General features: G+C 39.2%; 1 protein-coding gene across 1 annotated transcript in view; it reads left to right on the forward strand.

Moving 5' to 3' along the window:
* Positions 1-1,521: 1,521 nt before the first annotated feature.
* The window catches only part of ANKRD13C (ankyrin repeat domain 13C), a 94,989-nt gene continuing 82,010 nt past the window's right edge, over positions 1,522-14,500 (forward strand). The window contains exon 1 of the mRNA XM_049617017.1: positions 1,522-2,488. Within this exon, the coding sequence (XP_049472974.1) occupies positions 2,044-2,488 (445 nt within the window). The 5' untranslated portion in view covers positions 1,522-2,043. The remainder of the gene's footprint in view (positions 2,489-14,500) is intronic.

A 14,500-nucleotide genomic window follows, 5' to 3' on the forward strand; every position in this document is an offset into this window, starting at 1 on the left:
AAATAAAAACTAATCCTTTCCCTTTGTAAATAAACATTCAAGCAATGTAGGAAATATGTGCTTTGGCAATCCCATCTTCCAAAGCTAACCACTGTTCATTCTGTCTGATAGGTATATTCTGCCATACTTCTACATGCATTTACTAACACATTTATTTTTTGATTTATGCAGTAGTCTGTCAGTTTCTTTGTCTCTAGAGTAGCCTCCTTGTAGTCTTTCTTGATACATGTTTTTCTAAAGTATGAGTGAGTGAATGGCTCTTCTAAAAGGCAAATCTCATCATCCTATTCCCCTATTCAATGTCTCCAAAGGTCTGTCCATTTCCTGTGGGCTAAAGTCTAAACTTTGAAGAAGACATACAAAATCCTGCATGATCTGGCTCCTTCCTAACTCTCTAGCTCTAGAATCAGGCCGCATTGTGCTGCATTCCAGCTTTGAAGCATTGGGAAAGTTTTTTCAACTGTCCAGTGAAGGTTAAAAATAATATCACAAGGAGATAACAGCATATAATAAAGTGGCAAGCGTATTGGCTGCCTTAGAGTTAATAAATATTGGCTATTGTGGAAGAACAAAGTGTTTTTGTATGTATGTGTTCAGTATCTCTTGCTTTATGAGTAGGATAGGATCCTTTGAGATGTTGATTAGGTAATGGTTGAAGATAATTGGAACAACCTTCATCCCCCTCCCCCCCCCCCCCCCCCCCCCCCCGCTAAAAAAAGAAAAGAAAGCAGGGTAGAAATAAATAGATTTGAATAGATTTGGAAGAAGATGGGAGGTGATAACCTGAATGGCAGGGAAGGATAAAGAGACCCCAGTTCCCACAGTTATTTATTTATTTGCCGAGGAATGGAGGTGGCAATAAAGTTTAAGAAAGAAGAGATTTGAGAGAAGCAGCTGTCAGTGTAAACGGGACTTCGAAAAGATAAAACGAGTTAAGGAAGACTTAAAGGATGTTTTTGCTAACTACCCCACTTCAAGTTCCCCACAACTTTAGTTATTTGGTCCAGACTTCAGATTTACGTTTCTTCAGAATTTGACGATGGGTCGAGTTTGGCCATGAACTAGTCCAAGGATATTCCATTTACACAATTATTATTTGCCATCCTTTAGCGTCCATTCCTTGCTTGAAACTCTGACACCTGTTTGTAACTCATTTATCTAACAAAAATCTGGCTTCCCTTCACCCCGTTTGCCGAATAGCCTGTTTTCCAAGGTCAGGCCCTAAACTGTTGTCTTTTCTGACACCCCAACGCGGAAATTTTTCTCTTATTTATTTTATTTGTTTAGTTTAGTTTTTTGTTTTCAACCCAGCTCCCAATTGTTTATCGTCCCCCCCCTCCCCCCGCGTTGATCTCTTTGGAGCCAGGAGTGGCGTCTTAGAAATCTAGTAGCTCAGTGTACGATACAAAGTAGATGCTTAGTAAATGTTGATTGAGTATCTTGTGCAACATCTTACTGACATCACATCCTGTGTGCAGTGGCGTCAGTTTGCATTACTCTGCTGGAGACCCAGAGGTCTGAGGGTTTCAGTCATTGTTTACAAACTGCATCGAATATCTCAAACACAAGTTAAGGTTTTACACCGCCCATCAGAAGCGCCAATTGTCAGGTCCTAAACTAGGGGCGGAGCTCGGTTACTCTCCGGGACTAGACGGTGCGAGGGAGGGAGCGGCCAGCTCACTTATCGCGGTGTTTCCTCCCTCCTCCCGAGGGAGCTCTCGCGAGAGAAGTCAGGGTAAGATGGCCGTGCCCTGTTTTCCGGCGTGAGGTAGTGGCGGCGGCTGCGGCAGCGGGGACAGGGATCCTGGTGTCGTGGGCACCTGAGCTCTAGCTCCCCCCAGCGAGCGCGCGTCCCTTCGTGCCTAGGCGAGAGCCGGCTCTTCTCCTTCCAGGAGATGCGTTTGTCCCGGGCTCGGGGGCACCCTGAGAGTTCATGCTGCGCTGGAGGATCCTGGCCACCGCTCTAATCGCCTTGCGCCGCCGCAGCGCCAGCTCCGTCGCGGGCGGTGAGCCTCCCGGATCCCCTCTCTGCCCCTGGCGGCGATGACCGGGGAGAAGATCCGCTCACTGCGGAGAGACCACAAGCCCAGCAAAGAAGAGGGGGACCTGCTGGAACCCGGGGATGAGGAAGCGGCGGCTACCCTAGGCGGCACCTTTACGGGAGGCAGGCTTGGGACAGGCGGCGGCGGCAAGGGCGGCAAAGCCTGTCATAAGATCTTCAGTAACCATCACCGCCGGCTGCAGCTGAAGACAGCTCCGGCCTCCTCCAACCCCCCTGGCGTCCCGGCCCTGCCGCTGCACGGTTCCTCCGTGACTACCACCTCCCAGTCCCCGGCTCTTCTAGCGGGCACCAACCCCATTGCTGTCGTCGCAGATGGAGGCAGTTGTCCCGCACACTACCCGGTACACGAGTGCGTCTTCAAGGGGGATGTGAGGAGACTGTCCTCTCTCATCCGCACGCACAATATCGGGCAGAAAGATAATCACGGTGAGGAGTGCTCGTCCCTCTCCACCTCTCCTTTCCCGAACGTAGGGTGTGCCTTCCCAGGCCTCTGGAATCCTAGGCTCCTCTCCAACAGACCTTTCTTTCCTCTCCTTTGCTCGTCATCCGGGCCAAATGCCTGTAAATCATGACCGTTTCAGTAATAGCATGCCAGTGGTCAGGGGATTGATGCTTGTGGGTGCAAAGGAATGTTTCCTCCTTGCCCACTTCAAAGTTTCCTCTGAGAAGCTGTTTTGTCTATTTTTGAGACAGGCCTTCAATGTATTGATTTTTTACAAAGAAATTGAAAATTGCCCCATGTCCAACCTGGCCTTCCTATGTTTATGTAACTGTGTTTCTTTTCTTTCTCTCCCCTTCTCACCTGGGGATCTCGAATTTTGTACATATAAAATGGCCCACCTCCCTTTCATTATTCAGGTACAGATCCCAACTTGACTGCAACTGGTTGTGATTTCTACCTGCCCCCAGGTTGTCTGTTTCTTTTTCTCTGCTTTCAGGAAACTTAGTTTGATACAAAGTGTCTACACTTTGCATTTAAGATGGGATATAGAATGCTTTGGTTTCTAACAGCCAAAATGTAGAAAGTTGTTGGCATTTGATACCTAGAGTAAGTAAAGTGACTTAAGTAGCTAAAATTTTGGAGTAGAGTTTTGAGTGTTTTGCTTGTTTTACATAATTGCTAATAATGTTTCATCTTGATGACTGTGACTAAAAATAGTACTACAGGTTTTCATAGTAACTTCATCATAACCTATATGGCAAAATAGAGTATCATTTATTATTCAAGGACTGTATTTCTACTTTCTGTCGTAACTCATCAGCTGAACTTTTTGTTTTTTTAATTTGAAAAATGTGATGTAATTGAGTTGACTTCCAAGCAGCAATACATTTATTAATGAAAACACGTCAACACTGACATTTTCAACATTTAATAAGCCATTTTAAATTGAGTAGTTGACAAATACCATTTATAGCTTTGCTTTTAACTGAACATGACTATTGTATACATTCATTTAAGACACACTCAACTCTGTTTAAAATAATATATAACACATTAATGAAATGCTTGCCTGAGGAATAAGCTCCCTTAATTCCAGTGGACTCTAGGCTTCGTATGTGAAATTAGGGCAAAAATTTAGATTAAAAAAATAAGATTTCTATTGGTTGTATAATTCTCTAACAATTGCACTTGTATCTGAATTTCCAGTATTGTTTTTTTAAAATAGTTGCCTTTTTTAAAATGTTTATTTTTGAGAGAGAGACAGAGTGCGGGGCGGGAGGCAGAGGCAGAGGCAGAGAGAGAGGGAGACACAGAACCCGAAGTAGGCTCCAGGCTCTGAGCTGTCATTACAGAGCCGGATTTGGGGCTTGAACTCATGAACTGCAACATCATGACCTGAGCCGAAGTCGGATGCATCACCAACTGAGCCACCCAGGCGCCCCTGAATTTCCAATATTGTAATAATATCACTGTCATTGATCATAATTCAAATCCTCAAAAAAGTACCTGAAAGCTGCACCCAGTTTTTCATTCCTACATTTATTCAATCATTTTACTGTTATTGCAACAAGCATAATATTGTTTGTTGATGGTAATGAAGTAATTAGAATCCTAAATCCCTTACACTCTTGTCCTTAGTCTACTGAACTTCTCTTTTTACATTGCTTTGATGTACCAAATGTTTGCATTGAACTTAGCTGCCCTTGTATTGTTGGTACTTCTGATGACTGTAACCAGTGGTTCACATATCTATAGAAAGTGTAATTTTTCCCCCTTCAATATATATTTTCATCTCTCACCATGAAGTCAATTAGGAAGAGTAGCTTATATTTAATGTGCTACTTCTTTAGTCCCTTTTCTTTCTGTAGCTGCATAATTTCCCCATTACATTACATGACTTTTATTCCTGATATTTTACTAACCTGGATATTTATTTAGATTTTAAGGATATTTTTTCCTTCATATTACAAAAGATAAACACTTTTAAAATCACCAAACAAATGCAAGCTGTATATTATATTTGGATTGTTGTAACATGATAAGTGCATAGCAGATTCATACACTCATGCAGGTGCATAGCAGAGCCATGCAGTCATACCACATCATACCACATAGTTGGTTTTATATTCACCAGAGAGATACCTTCTACAACATGATGATGATGATGATGATGATGATGATCCTCATCATAGATACAATTTACTGAGTGCGTCAGCACTATGCTAAATGTTACCTATGTTATCACATTTAATTTGCACAATAACCTTGCAAAGCAGATTCTTTTATCCTTATTTTAAAGGTGAAAAAAGTGAAGCCTAGAGATACAAGGAAACTTTGCTAAAGTTGCATACTTGGTATAAATTGCAAAGCTGGGAACTGAACTAATAGCTAGGACTCCAAAGTCCATGGTCAGCCTCGGTAAATATTTCTGTTAGTCAGGACCCACTATACTGTACAGAAGTAAATTCTAGTAATGTGTAATGTGGAAATTTACAACAAAGTTCTTTAATATGTATTTTCTCATTTAGTCCTTATAGTAGACTTCTGGAGAGATTTTGCCATTGGACAAATTTCAGAGTTGCTATAGAGCCCAAACCGGTCACTCTTGTTTGTTCTGTTTCCTTTTTATGTAATGGCACAAATAAATGGGCTACCTCATCCACATGATAGCCCTTTAGATCTTTGACAAGAGCTGTCATGTTCTTATCTTTAAGTTAAACATTCCTAACTTCTGCATCCATTCTTCATTTGGCAAGGATTATAAAGTGCTTAGATGGTCCCTGAAACATTAAATACTAGATATGTGTGTTAAATAAGTAAATGAAAATCTTAATCATTGTCTTTTGGTGAAACTCAGTTTGTTAATTCTTCCCTTTGAGGATGGTGCTAAGAACTAACCTTAGTGTTAGAGCTATAGTAGCCTCATAAGCAAAGACAAAAAGGAGAGCATATTTGTTGCTTTAAGCAATGTATGTTTAGAGCTGAACAGTGTGCCAGTGTGTACTAAAAAGCACACATTAAGTAATGCAGTGCAAGAGTATGTTAATTTTTTAATATTGCTTTTTCTCAAGTGATTGGCTGTCTCTCCATGCTGTCCCTTCTTACAGTTTTTTTTTTTTTTAACCTAAAATAGGACTTTACATTTATTAAATCATACTTTGTTCGTTTTGATCCTTTATTCTATCTAGCTGGAAAGCTTACTGTGCCCTAATCTGGTCATTTAGCTCACTGTTCATTAGCTCTTTCAGTTTCCAGTGATGTCTTATTCGATAAACTTTTTAAAATGTGTTTTTGTGTATTTTTGTGTATTCACAAATTACTGACTTGAATAGGAGCAAGGATTGAACTTTTTCTTTTGTGGTAAAATGTTCGTTGAGTATGAGTTGCTTTTTCTGAGTCATCAGTTATCTTGAGGAATACTGTCTTTGGATCCAAACGAATCTTTGGAAATATAAGTTAAATACAGTAATAGCTATAACATCGTGAGTATACTGTGTTCACATATGCCAAATGATTGTGACTCATTGTATATTTAGTAAAGTTTTGGGAGGGTGGGAAAAAAGATACACTACATTAAATGTTCACAAATTTATTTTTATTATTTTTTTTTTAAGTTTATATATTTATTTTGAGAGAGAGAGAAAGTGCAAGTGGGAGACGGGCAGAGAGAGATGAATGTAAGAATCCCAAGCAGGCTCTGTGCTGTCAGTGCAGAGCCCAATGTGGCGCTTGATCTCACAAACCATGAGATCATGACCTGAGCCGAAATCAAGAGTTGGACACTTAACTGACTGAGCCATCCAGGCGCCCCTAATATACACAAATTTATTAAACTTTATATCCTTAGTATATCTTTAGTTATAAACTATTTTTTCTTTAGTATGGAATAAAGTTTAAGTCTAAGCCTCTCTTCACATTGTAAAAAATTTTCTGAATTACTTTTTGACATTGGTAGTTAAAGCATCATGGTGAAATGCTATTTTTTAGTTGATGGTAATGATTTTTACTTCTTTAGCACTTTCAGAATTGAGAATGCTTATGAAGCATATAGAAGACTTTCTTGATTTTGACTGCACTTCTCATTTGTTAAACTTGTAATTTTGTTTTTTCCCTTGAGTTAAATATCCTCAGAGGTAAATTATTTTCCTTTGGACATTAATCAGAAGCTCTTAGGTACCAGAGTGATTGAAATCCTTGATATACGAATTGATTAAACCAGCTTTTCCTAGATGTGAAAATTCCTGATATATTCTGAGAAATTTGGCAGTTTCTGCTGCCTGTAATTACATTGCCTGGCATGTGACAAGCCATCTTCTATATACAGTTAATTTTCATTTAAAAAAAAATTTTTTTTTTTAACGTTTATTTATTTTTGAGACAGAGACAGAACATGAACGGGGAGGGTCAGAGAGAGGGAGAAACAGAATCTGAAACAGGCTCCAGGCTCCAAGCTGTCAGCAAGAGCCCGACGCGGGGCTCAAACTCATGGACCGTGAGATCGTGACCTGAGCCGAAGTTGGCTGCTCAACCGACTGAGCCACCCAGGCGCCCCTTAATTTTCATTTTTAATGAGTTGTAATGTAATCTTTGTGTAGCTATTACACACAGTGATTGGAGATTTCAAATGTAAGTTAAATCTCAACTGAGAGTATTGCTGCCAATGCTGGAAACTCAAGGGAATGGTAATGAAATGGTTAACATGTGTAACCTCTCTGCCCAGTGGCTGGCAGATTTCTTCAGACAGGGTTTTATTTATTTATATTTTTACTTCTTTTTTTTTAATTTTATTTTTTATTTTTTAAAATTTACATCCAAATTAGCATATAGTGAAACAATGATTTCAGGAGTAGATTCCTTAATACCCCTTATCCATTTAGCCCATCCCCCCTCCCACAACCCCTCCAGTAACCCTCTGTTCTCCATATTGATGAGTCTCTTCTGTTTTGTCCCCCTCCCTGTTTTTATATTATTTTTCTTTCCCTTCCCTTATGTTCATCTGTTTTGTCTCTTAAAGTCCTCATGTGAATAAAGTCATATGATTTTTGTCTTTCTCTGACTAATTTCACTTAGCATAATACCCTCCAGTTCCATCCACGTAGTTGCAAATGGCAACATTTCATTCTTTTTGATTGCTGAGTAATACTCCATTGTATATATATACCACTTCTTTATTCATTCATCGATGGACATTTGGGTTCTTTCCATACTTTGGAAAGTAGTTGATAGTTGAAAGATTGTTGATTAGTGCTGCTATAAACATGGAGGTGCATGTGTCCCTTTGAAACAGCCCACCTGTATCCCGTGGATAAATGCCTAGTAGTGCAATTGCTGGGTTGTAGGGTAGTTCTACTTTTAGCTTTTTGAGGAACCTCCATACTGTTTTCCAGAGTGGCTGCACCAGCTTGCATTCCCACCAGCAGTGCAAAAGAGATCCTCTTTCTCCACATCCTCGCCAACATCTGTTGTTGCCTGAGTTTTTCATGTTAGCCATTCTGACAGGTGTGAGGTGGTATCTCACTGTGGTTTTGATTTGTATTTCCCTGATGATGAGTGACGTTGAGCATTTTTTCTTTTTTTTTTTTAATTTTTTAATTTTTTTAATTTTTTTTAATTTATTTTTTAATATATGAAATTTACTGTCAAATTGGTTTCCATACAACACCCAGTGCTCTTCCCAAAAGGTGCCCTCCTCAATACCCATCACCCACCCTACCCTCCCTCCCATCCCCCATCAACCCTCAGTTTGTTCTCAGTTTTTACCAGTCTCTTATGCTTTGGCTCTCTCCCACTCTAACCTCTTTTTTTTTTTTTTTTCCTTCCCCTCCCCCATGGGTTTCTGTTACGTTTCTCAGGATCCACATAAGAGTGAAACCATATGGTATCTGTCTTTCTCTGTATGGCTTATTTCACTTAGCATCACAGTCTCCAGTTCCATCCACGTTGCTACAAAAGGCCATATTTCATTTTTTCTCATTGCCACATAGTATTCCATTGTGTATATAAACCACAATTTCTTTATCCATTCATCAGTTGATGGACATTTAGGCTCTTTCCATAATTTGGCTATTGTTGAGAGTGCTGCTATAAACATTGGGGTACAAGTGCCCCTATGCATCAGTACTCCCGTATCCCTTGGATAAATTCCTAGCAGTGCTATTGCTGGGTCATAGGGTAGGTCTATTTTTAATTTTCTGAGGAACCTCCACACTGCTTTCCAGAGCGGCTGCACCAATTTGCATTCCCACCAACAGTGCAAGAGGGTTCCCGTTTCTCCACATCCTCTCCAGCATCTATAGTCTCCTGATTTCTTCATTTTGGCCACTCTGACTGGCGTGAGGTGATATCTGAGTGTGGTTATGATTTGTATTTCCCTGATAAGGAGCGACGTTGAACATCTTTTCAGGTGCCTGTTGGCCATCCGGATGTCTTCTTTAGAGAAGTGTCTATTCATGTTTTCTGCCCATTTCTTCACTGGGTTATTTGTTTTTCGGGCGTGGAGTTTGGTGAGCTCTTTATAGATTTTGGATACTAGCCCTTTGTCCGATATGTCATTTGCAAATATCTTTTCCCATTCCGTTGGTTGCCTTTTAGTTTTGTTGGTTGTTTCCTTTGCTGTGCAGAAGCTTTTTATCTTCATAAAGTCCCAGTAATCCACTTTTGCTTTTAATTCCCTTGCCTTTGGGGATGTGCCGAGTAAGAGATTGCTACGGCTGAGGTCAGAGAGGTCTTTTCCTGCTTTCTCCTCTAAGGTTTTGATGGTTTCCTGTCTCACATTCAGGTCCTTTATCCATTTTGAGGTTTTTTTTTGTGAATGGTGTGAGAAAGTGGTCTAGTTTCAACCTTCTGCATGTTGCTGTCCAGTTCTCCCAGCACCATTTGTTAAAGAGACTGTCTTTTTTCCATTGGATGTTCTTTCCTGCTTTGTTAAAGATGAGTTGGCCATACGTTTGTGGGTCTAGTTCTGGGGTTTCTATTCTATTCCATTGGTCTATGTGTCTGTTTTTATGCCAATACCATGCTGTCTTGATGATGACAGCTTTGTAGTAGAGGCTAAAGTCTGGGATTGTGATGCCTCCTGCTTTGGTCTTCTTCAAAATTACTTTGGCTATTCGGGGCCTTTTGTGGTTCCATATGAATTTTAGGATTGCTTGTTCTAGTTTCAAGAAGAATGCTGATGCAATTTTGATTGGGATTGCATTGAATGTGTAGATAGCTTTGGGTAGTATTGACATTTTGACAATATTTATTCTTCCAATCCATGAGCAGGGAATGTCTTTCCATTTCTTTATATCTTCTTCAATTAGCTGCATAAGCTTTCTATAGTTTTCAGCATACAGATCTTTTACATCTTTGGTTAGATTTATTCCTAGGTATTTTATGCTTCTTGGTGCAATTGTGAATGGGATCAGTTTCTTTATTTGTCTTTCTGTTGCTTCATTGTTAGTGTATAAGAATGCAACTGATTTCTGTACATTGATTTTGTATCCTGCAACTTTGCTGAATTCATGTATCAGTTCTAGCAGACTTTTGGTGGAGTCTATCGGATTTTCCATGTATAATATCATGTCATCTGCAAAAAGCGAAAGCTTGACTTCATCTTTGCCAATTTTGATGGCTTTGATTTCCTTTTGTTGTCTGATTGCTGATGCTAGAACTTCCAGCACTATGTTAAACAACAGCGGTGAGAGTGGACATCCCTGTCGTGTTCTTGATCTCAGGGAAAAAGCTCTCAGTTTTTCCCCGTTGAGGATGATGTTAGCTGTGGGCTTTTCCTAAATATCTTTTATGATCTTTAAGTATGTTCCTTCTATCCCAACTTTCTCAAGGGTTTTTATTAAGAAAGAGTGCTGGATTTTGTCAAAGGCCTTTTCTGCATCGATTGACAGGATCATATGGTTCTTCTCTTTTTTTTTGTTAATGTGATGTATCATGTTGATCGATTTGCGAATGTTGAACCAGCCCTGCATCCCAGGAATGAATCCCACTTGATCATGGTGAATAATTCTTTTTATATGCCGTTGAATTCGATTTGCTAGTATCTTATTGAGAATTTTTGCATCCATATTCATCAGGGATATTGGCCTGTAGTTCTCTTTTTTTACTGGGTCTCTGTCTGGTTTAGGAATCAAAGTAATACTGGCTTCATAGAATGAGTCTGGAAGTTTTCCTTCCCTTTCTATTTCTTGGAATAGCTTGAGAAGGATAGGTATTATCTCTGCTTTAAACGTCTGGTAGAACTCCCCTGGGAAGCCATCTGGTCCTGGACTCTTATTTATTGGGAGATTTTTGATAACCGATTCAATTTCTTCACTGGTTATGGGTCTGTTCAAGCTTTCTATTTCCTCCTGATTGAGTTTTGGAAGAGTGTGGGTGTTTAGAAATTTGTCCATTTCTTCCAGGTTGTCCAATTTGCTGGCATATAATTTTTCATAGTATTCCCTGATAATTCCCTGATAATCTCTGCGGGATTGGTTGTAATAATCCCATTTTCATTCATGATTTTATCTATTTGGGTCATCTCCCTTTTCTTTTTGAGAAGCCTGGCTAGAGGTTTGTCAATTTTGTTTATTTTTTCAAAAAACCAACTCTTGGTTTCGTTGATCTGCTCTACAGTTTTTTTAGATTCTATATTGTTTATTTCTCCTCTGATCTTTATTATTTCTCTTCTTCTGCTGGGTTTAGGCTGCCTTTGCTGTTCTGCTTCTATTTCCTTTAGGTGTGCTGTTAGATTTTGTATTTGGGATTTTTCTTGTTTCTTGAGATAGGCCTGGATTGCAGTGTATTTTCCTCTCAGGACTGCCTTTGCTGTGTCCCAAAGCGTTTGGATTGTTGTATTTTCATTTTCGTTTGTTTCCATATATTTTTTAATTTCTTCTCTAATTGCCTGGTTGACCCACTCATTCGTTAGTAGGGTGTTCTTTAACCTCCATGCTTTTGGAGGTTTTCCAGACTTTTTCCTGTGGTTGATTTCAAGCTTCATAGCATTGTGGTCTGAAAGTATGCATGGTATAATTTCAATTCTTGTAAACTTATGAAGGGCTGTTTTGTGACCCAGTATATGATCTATCTTGGAGAATGTTCCATGTGCACTCGAGAAGAAAGTATATTCTGTTGCTTTGGGATGCAGAGTTGTAAATATATCTGTCAAGTCCATCTGATCCAATGTATCATTCAGGGCCCTTGTTTCTTTATTGACTGTGTGTCTAGATGATCTATCCATTTCTGTAAGTGGGGTGTTAAAGTCCCCTGCAATGACCACATTCTTATCAATAAGGTTGCTTATGTTTATGAGTAATTGTTTTATGTATCTGGGGGCTCCGGTATTCGGCACATAGACATTTATAATTGTTAGCTCTTCCTGATGGATAGACCCTGTAATTATTATATAATACCCTTCTTCATCTCTTGTTACAGCGTTTAATTTAAAGTCTAGTTTGTCTGATATAAGTATGGCTACTCCAGCTTTCTTTTGGCTTCCAGTAGCATGATAAATAGTTCTCCATCCCCTCACTCTCAATCTAAAGGTGTCCTCAGATCTAAAATGAGTCTCTTGTAGACACGTTGAGCATTTTTTCATGTGTCGGTTGGCCATCTGGATGTCTTCTTTGGAGAAGTGTCTATTCATCAGACAGGGAATTTAAAACATCAGAAAGATTAAAAACATACATTTGGGAATTGAGGCAATAGGATAATTTGATGCCTGTATGGTGTGTTTGTTTTGGTTTATTCTATATAAATCTTTAAATTTCATTTTGATATTATTTTCTCCGCTTTGTTTTTGTCACTAAAATCTTTATGATGGGTGATGCAAGAAAATATTGCATTTTATGTCTGTTTGAGAAGAGGTGACTATAAAGCTACACTTGGCTTTCAAAAAAAATTTAGAATTAAGTGTTAGATGAACAGTTTTAGCCAAGAAGGTTAAAATGCTGGCACATCTTTAAAAGAACAGCAATAACTTTGTATTTTTCTCCTGTGTTTTGTGGTGTTTTCTGGACTTTGTTTTTGAAAGGCAAACCTCAGTGTCTCTTAGAAAAAAAAAGTGAAGTACTTTTTGGAGGCCCAAGATAATCCATTTAGCGTCATGTACCTTCACTTGGCATGAAGGTGGAGTGGCAGTGAAATCTGTCATTTCACTGATCTGTCAGGGTTGATTCAGTTGATCTTCATGTCTATGTGAATATGACCTTCCTCTTACCTCTCTTCCCCCATATGCATCTCCCAACAGCGTAGGACTGTCCTTGGGTTAAGTGGCTATGTTTGTTGATGGCATTGTTATAAGTATTAGAATGTGACTTGATACTTAGAATTGTTACGTGAACACATCTGCAGAGCTACCTCATAAGAGGGTAGAACGAGTCCTCTTCTCCCCTTTCCTGTACTGAACTATAATAGGAGCAGGAATCCCTGACCTTTCAGCTTTGGCAAAAAAAAAGGAAGCAGAAATGAGCAGTTATTTCATGTTGTGTCCTTTGCATCCTCAATAAGGTAGGAGAATTCTGGAGGAGTCCTTGAAGAATTGAATTCTAGGCAGTCTGTCCCAAGTTAATGTCATTCTTAAGTCATAGAAATCTAATGTGGAGTATAATATAATTGTCAGGATGCTTTGGATTCTAGAAAATGAACATAGTTCTTCAAAAATTGAGTGAGGGCTGGGTAGTCAAACAACATGTTCCTGTTCATATACTATTTATTTCATTGGGGGACAGATGGAACCTTAGTTTTATTAGAGCAAGACTGATATTGCTGAGGGTAGGAAAAAGAAAAAAGGTCTTCTTTCTGTTTGAAGATTATGAATGGTGTTTGTTATCAGGATATATTAGGTTTAACTGTATGGCTTGGTTGAATTTCATCTGTTCTTGAGCCTGCTACTCTTGTTGAAACCTCAAAGATGATCTGCAAAACTAGGAGGTCATCTCTATATTTGGAATTAGATCTTAGTTTGAGGCCACACTTCTCTACAAAGAGGTTTTTATGAAATTCTATTTGCTTGACTACTGAAATAAGAAGATATAATAATATCTACCCCTTGGGTGGGGTATTGTAGTCTTGAATGGGAGACTGCATTTGAAACTGTTTTTAACTCTGAAGGCTCATTTAATAGTAATACCCATTGATACCAATATCTTACTCTCGGTTTTCATGTTAAGTGTCTTCCAGCAGAAGACATTCTTGTTCCTGAGGTTTAGATAGTACTTCAGTTGAGGTTTTTATCTGATACTTGAATTTATACTGTCAGTCTTCTAAAGGGTTAGGTTTATTTGACTCTCATAGAAGTCATCTTTGATCTACTGGTGTAGTGTGTTTTGATTCTTGGCTGTAAGTATTTATCAGGCATGTTAATGCATGTGCTCTCTTACTCAGTACTATACTGAATTCTGTAAAACCACCTATATGCTGTGTTGAATATCCTCTTTAGCACATATATCCTTTGATTGGCTTTCATAGAGAATCATGTGGAAACCTGCAATGTTCTGTGATTGAATGCTTTTTGGAAAGTTAAAACCAGATTTTAACACCATTCTTTTTTTTTTTTTTTTTAATTTTTAACGTTTATTCATTTATGAGAGACAGAGAGCACAAGCAGGGTAGGGGCAGAGAGAGAGGGAAACACAGAATTGAAGCAGGCTCCAGGCTCTGAGCTGTCAGCACAGAGCCCGACACGGGGCTCGAACTCACAAGCTGTGAGATCATGACCTGAGCTGAAGTTGGATGCCCAACTGACTGAGCCACCCAGGTGCTCCGATTTTAGCACCATTCTAATGATTCTTTATAATTATTTATTTTTTCTTCTCTTTGTTCATTCTTTCCTTCATTTAACAGATACATACTGAGCTCCTACTATGTGACAGTATTTTAGGTGCAGGGGTTGCAGCAGTACCTAAAGAAAATTAGGGAGCAGATATCTGGCAGAACAGTTTCAGATCGAGAAAAGCAAACATAAAAGCCCCATGTTCAAAGGGGTAGAAGGAAGGCCAACTGTGACTGGTACAGGG

The sequence above is a fragment of the Panthera uncia genome, assembly GCF_023721935.1.
Source record: "Panthera uncia isolate 11264 chromosome C1 unlocalized genomic scaffold, Puncia_PCG_1.0 HiC_scaffold_4, whole genome shotgun sequence".
NCBI classification, from domain to species: domain Eukaryota; kingdom Metazoa; phylum Chordata; class Mammalia; order Carnivora; family Felidae; genus Panthera; species Panthera uncia.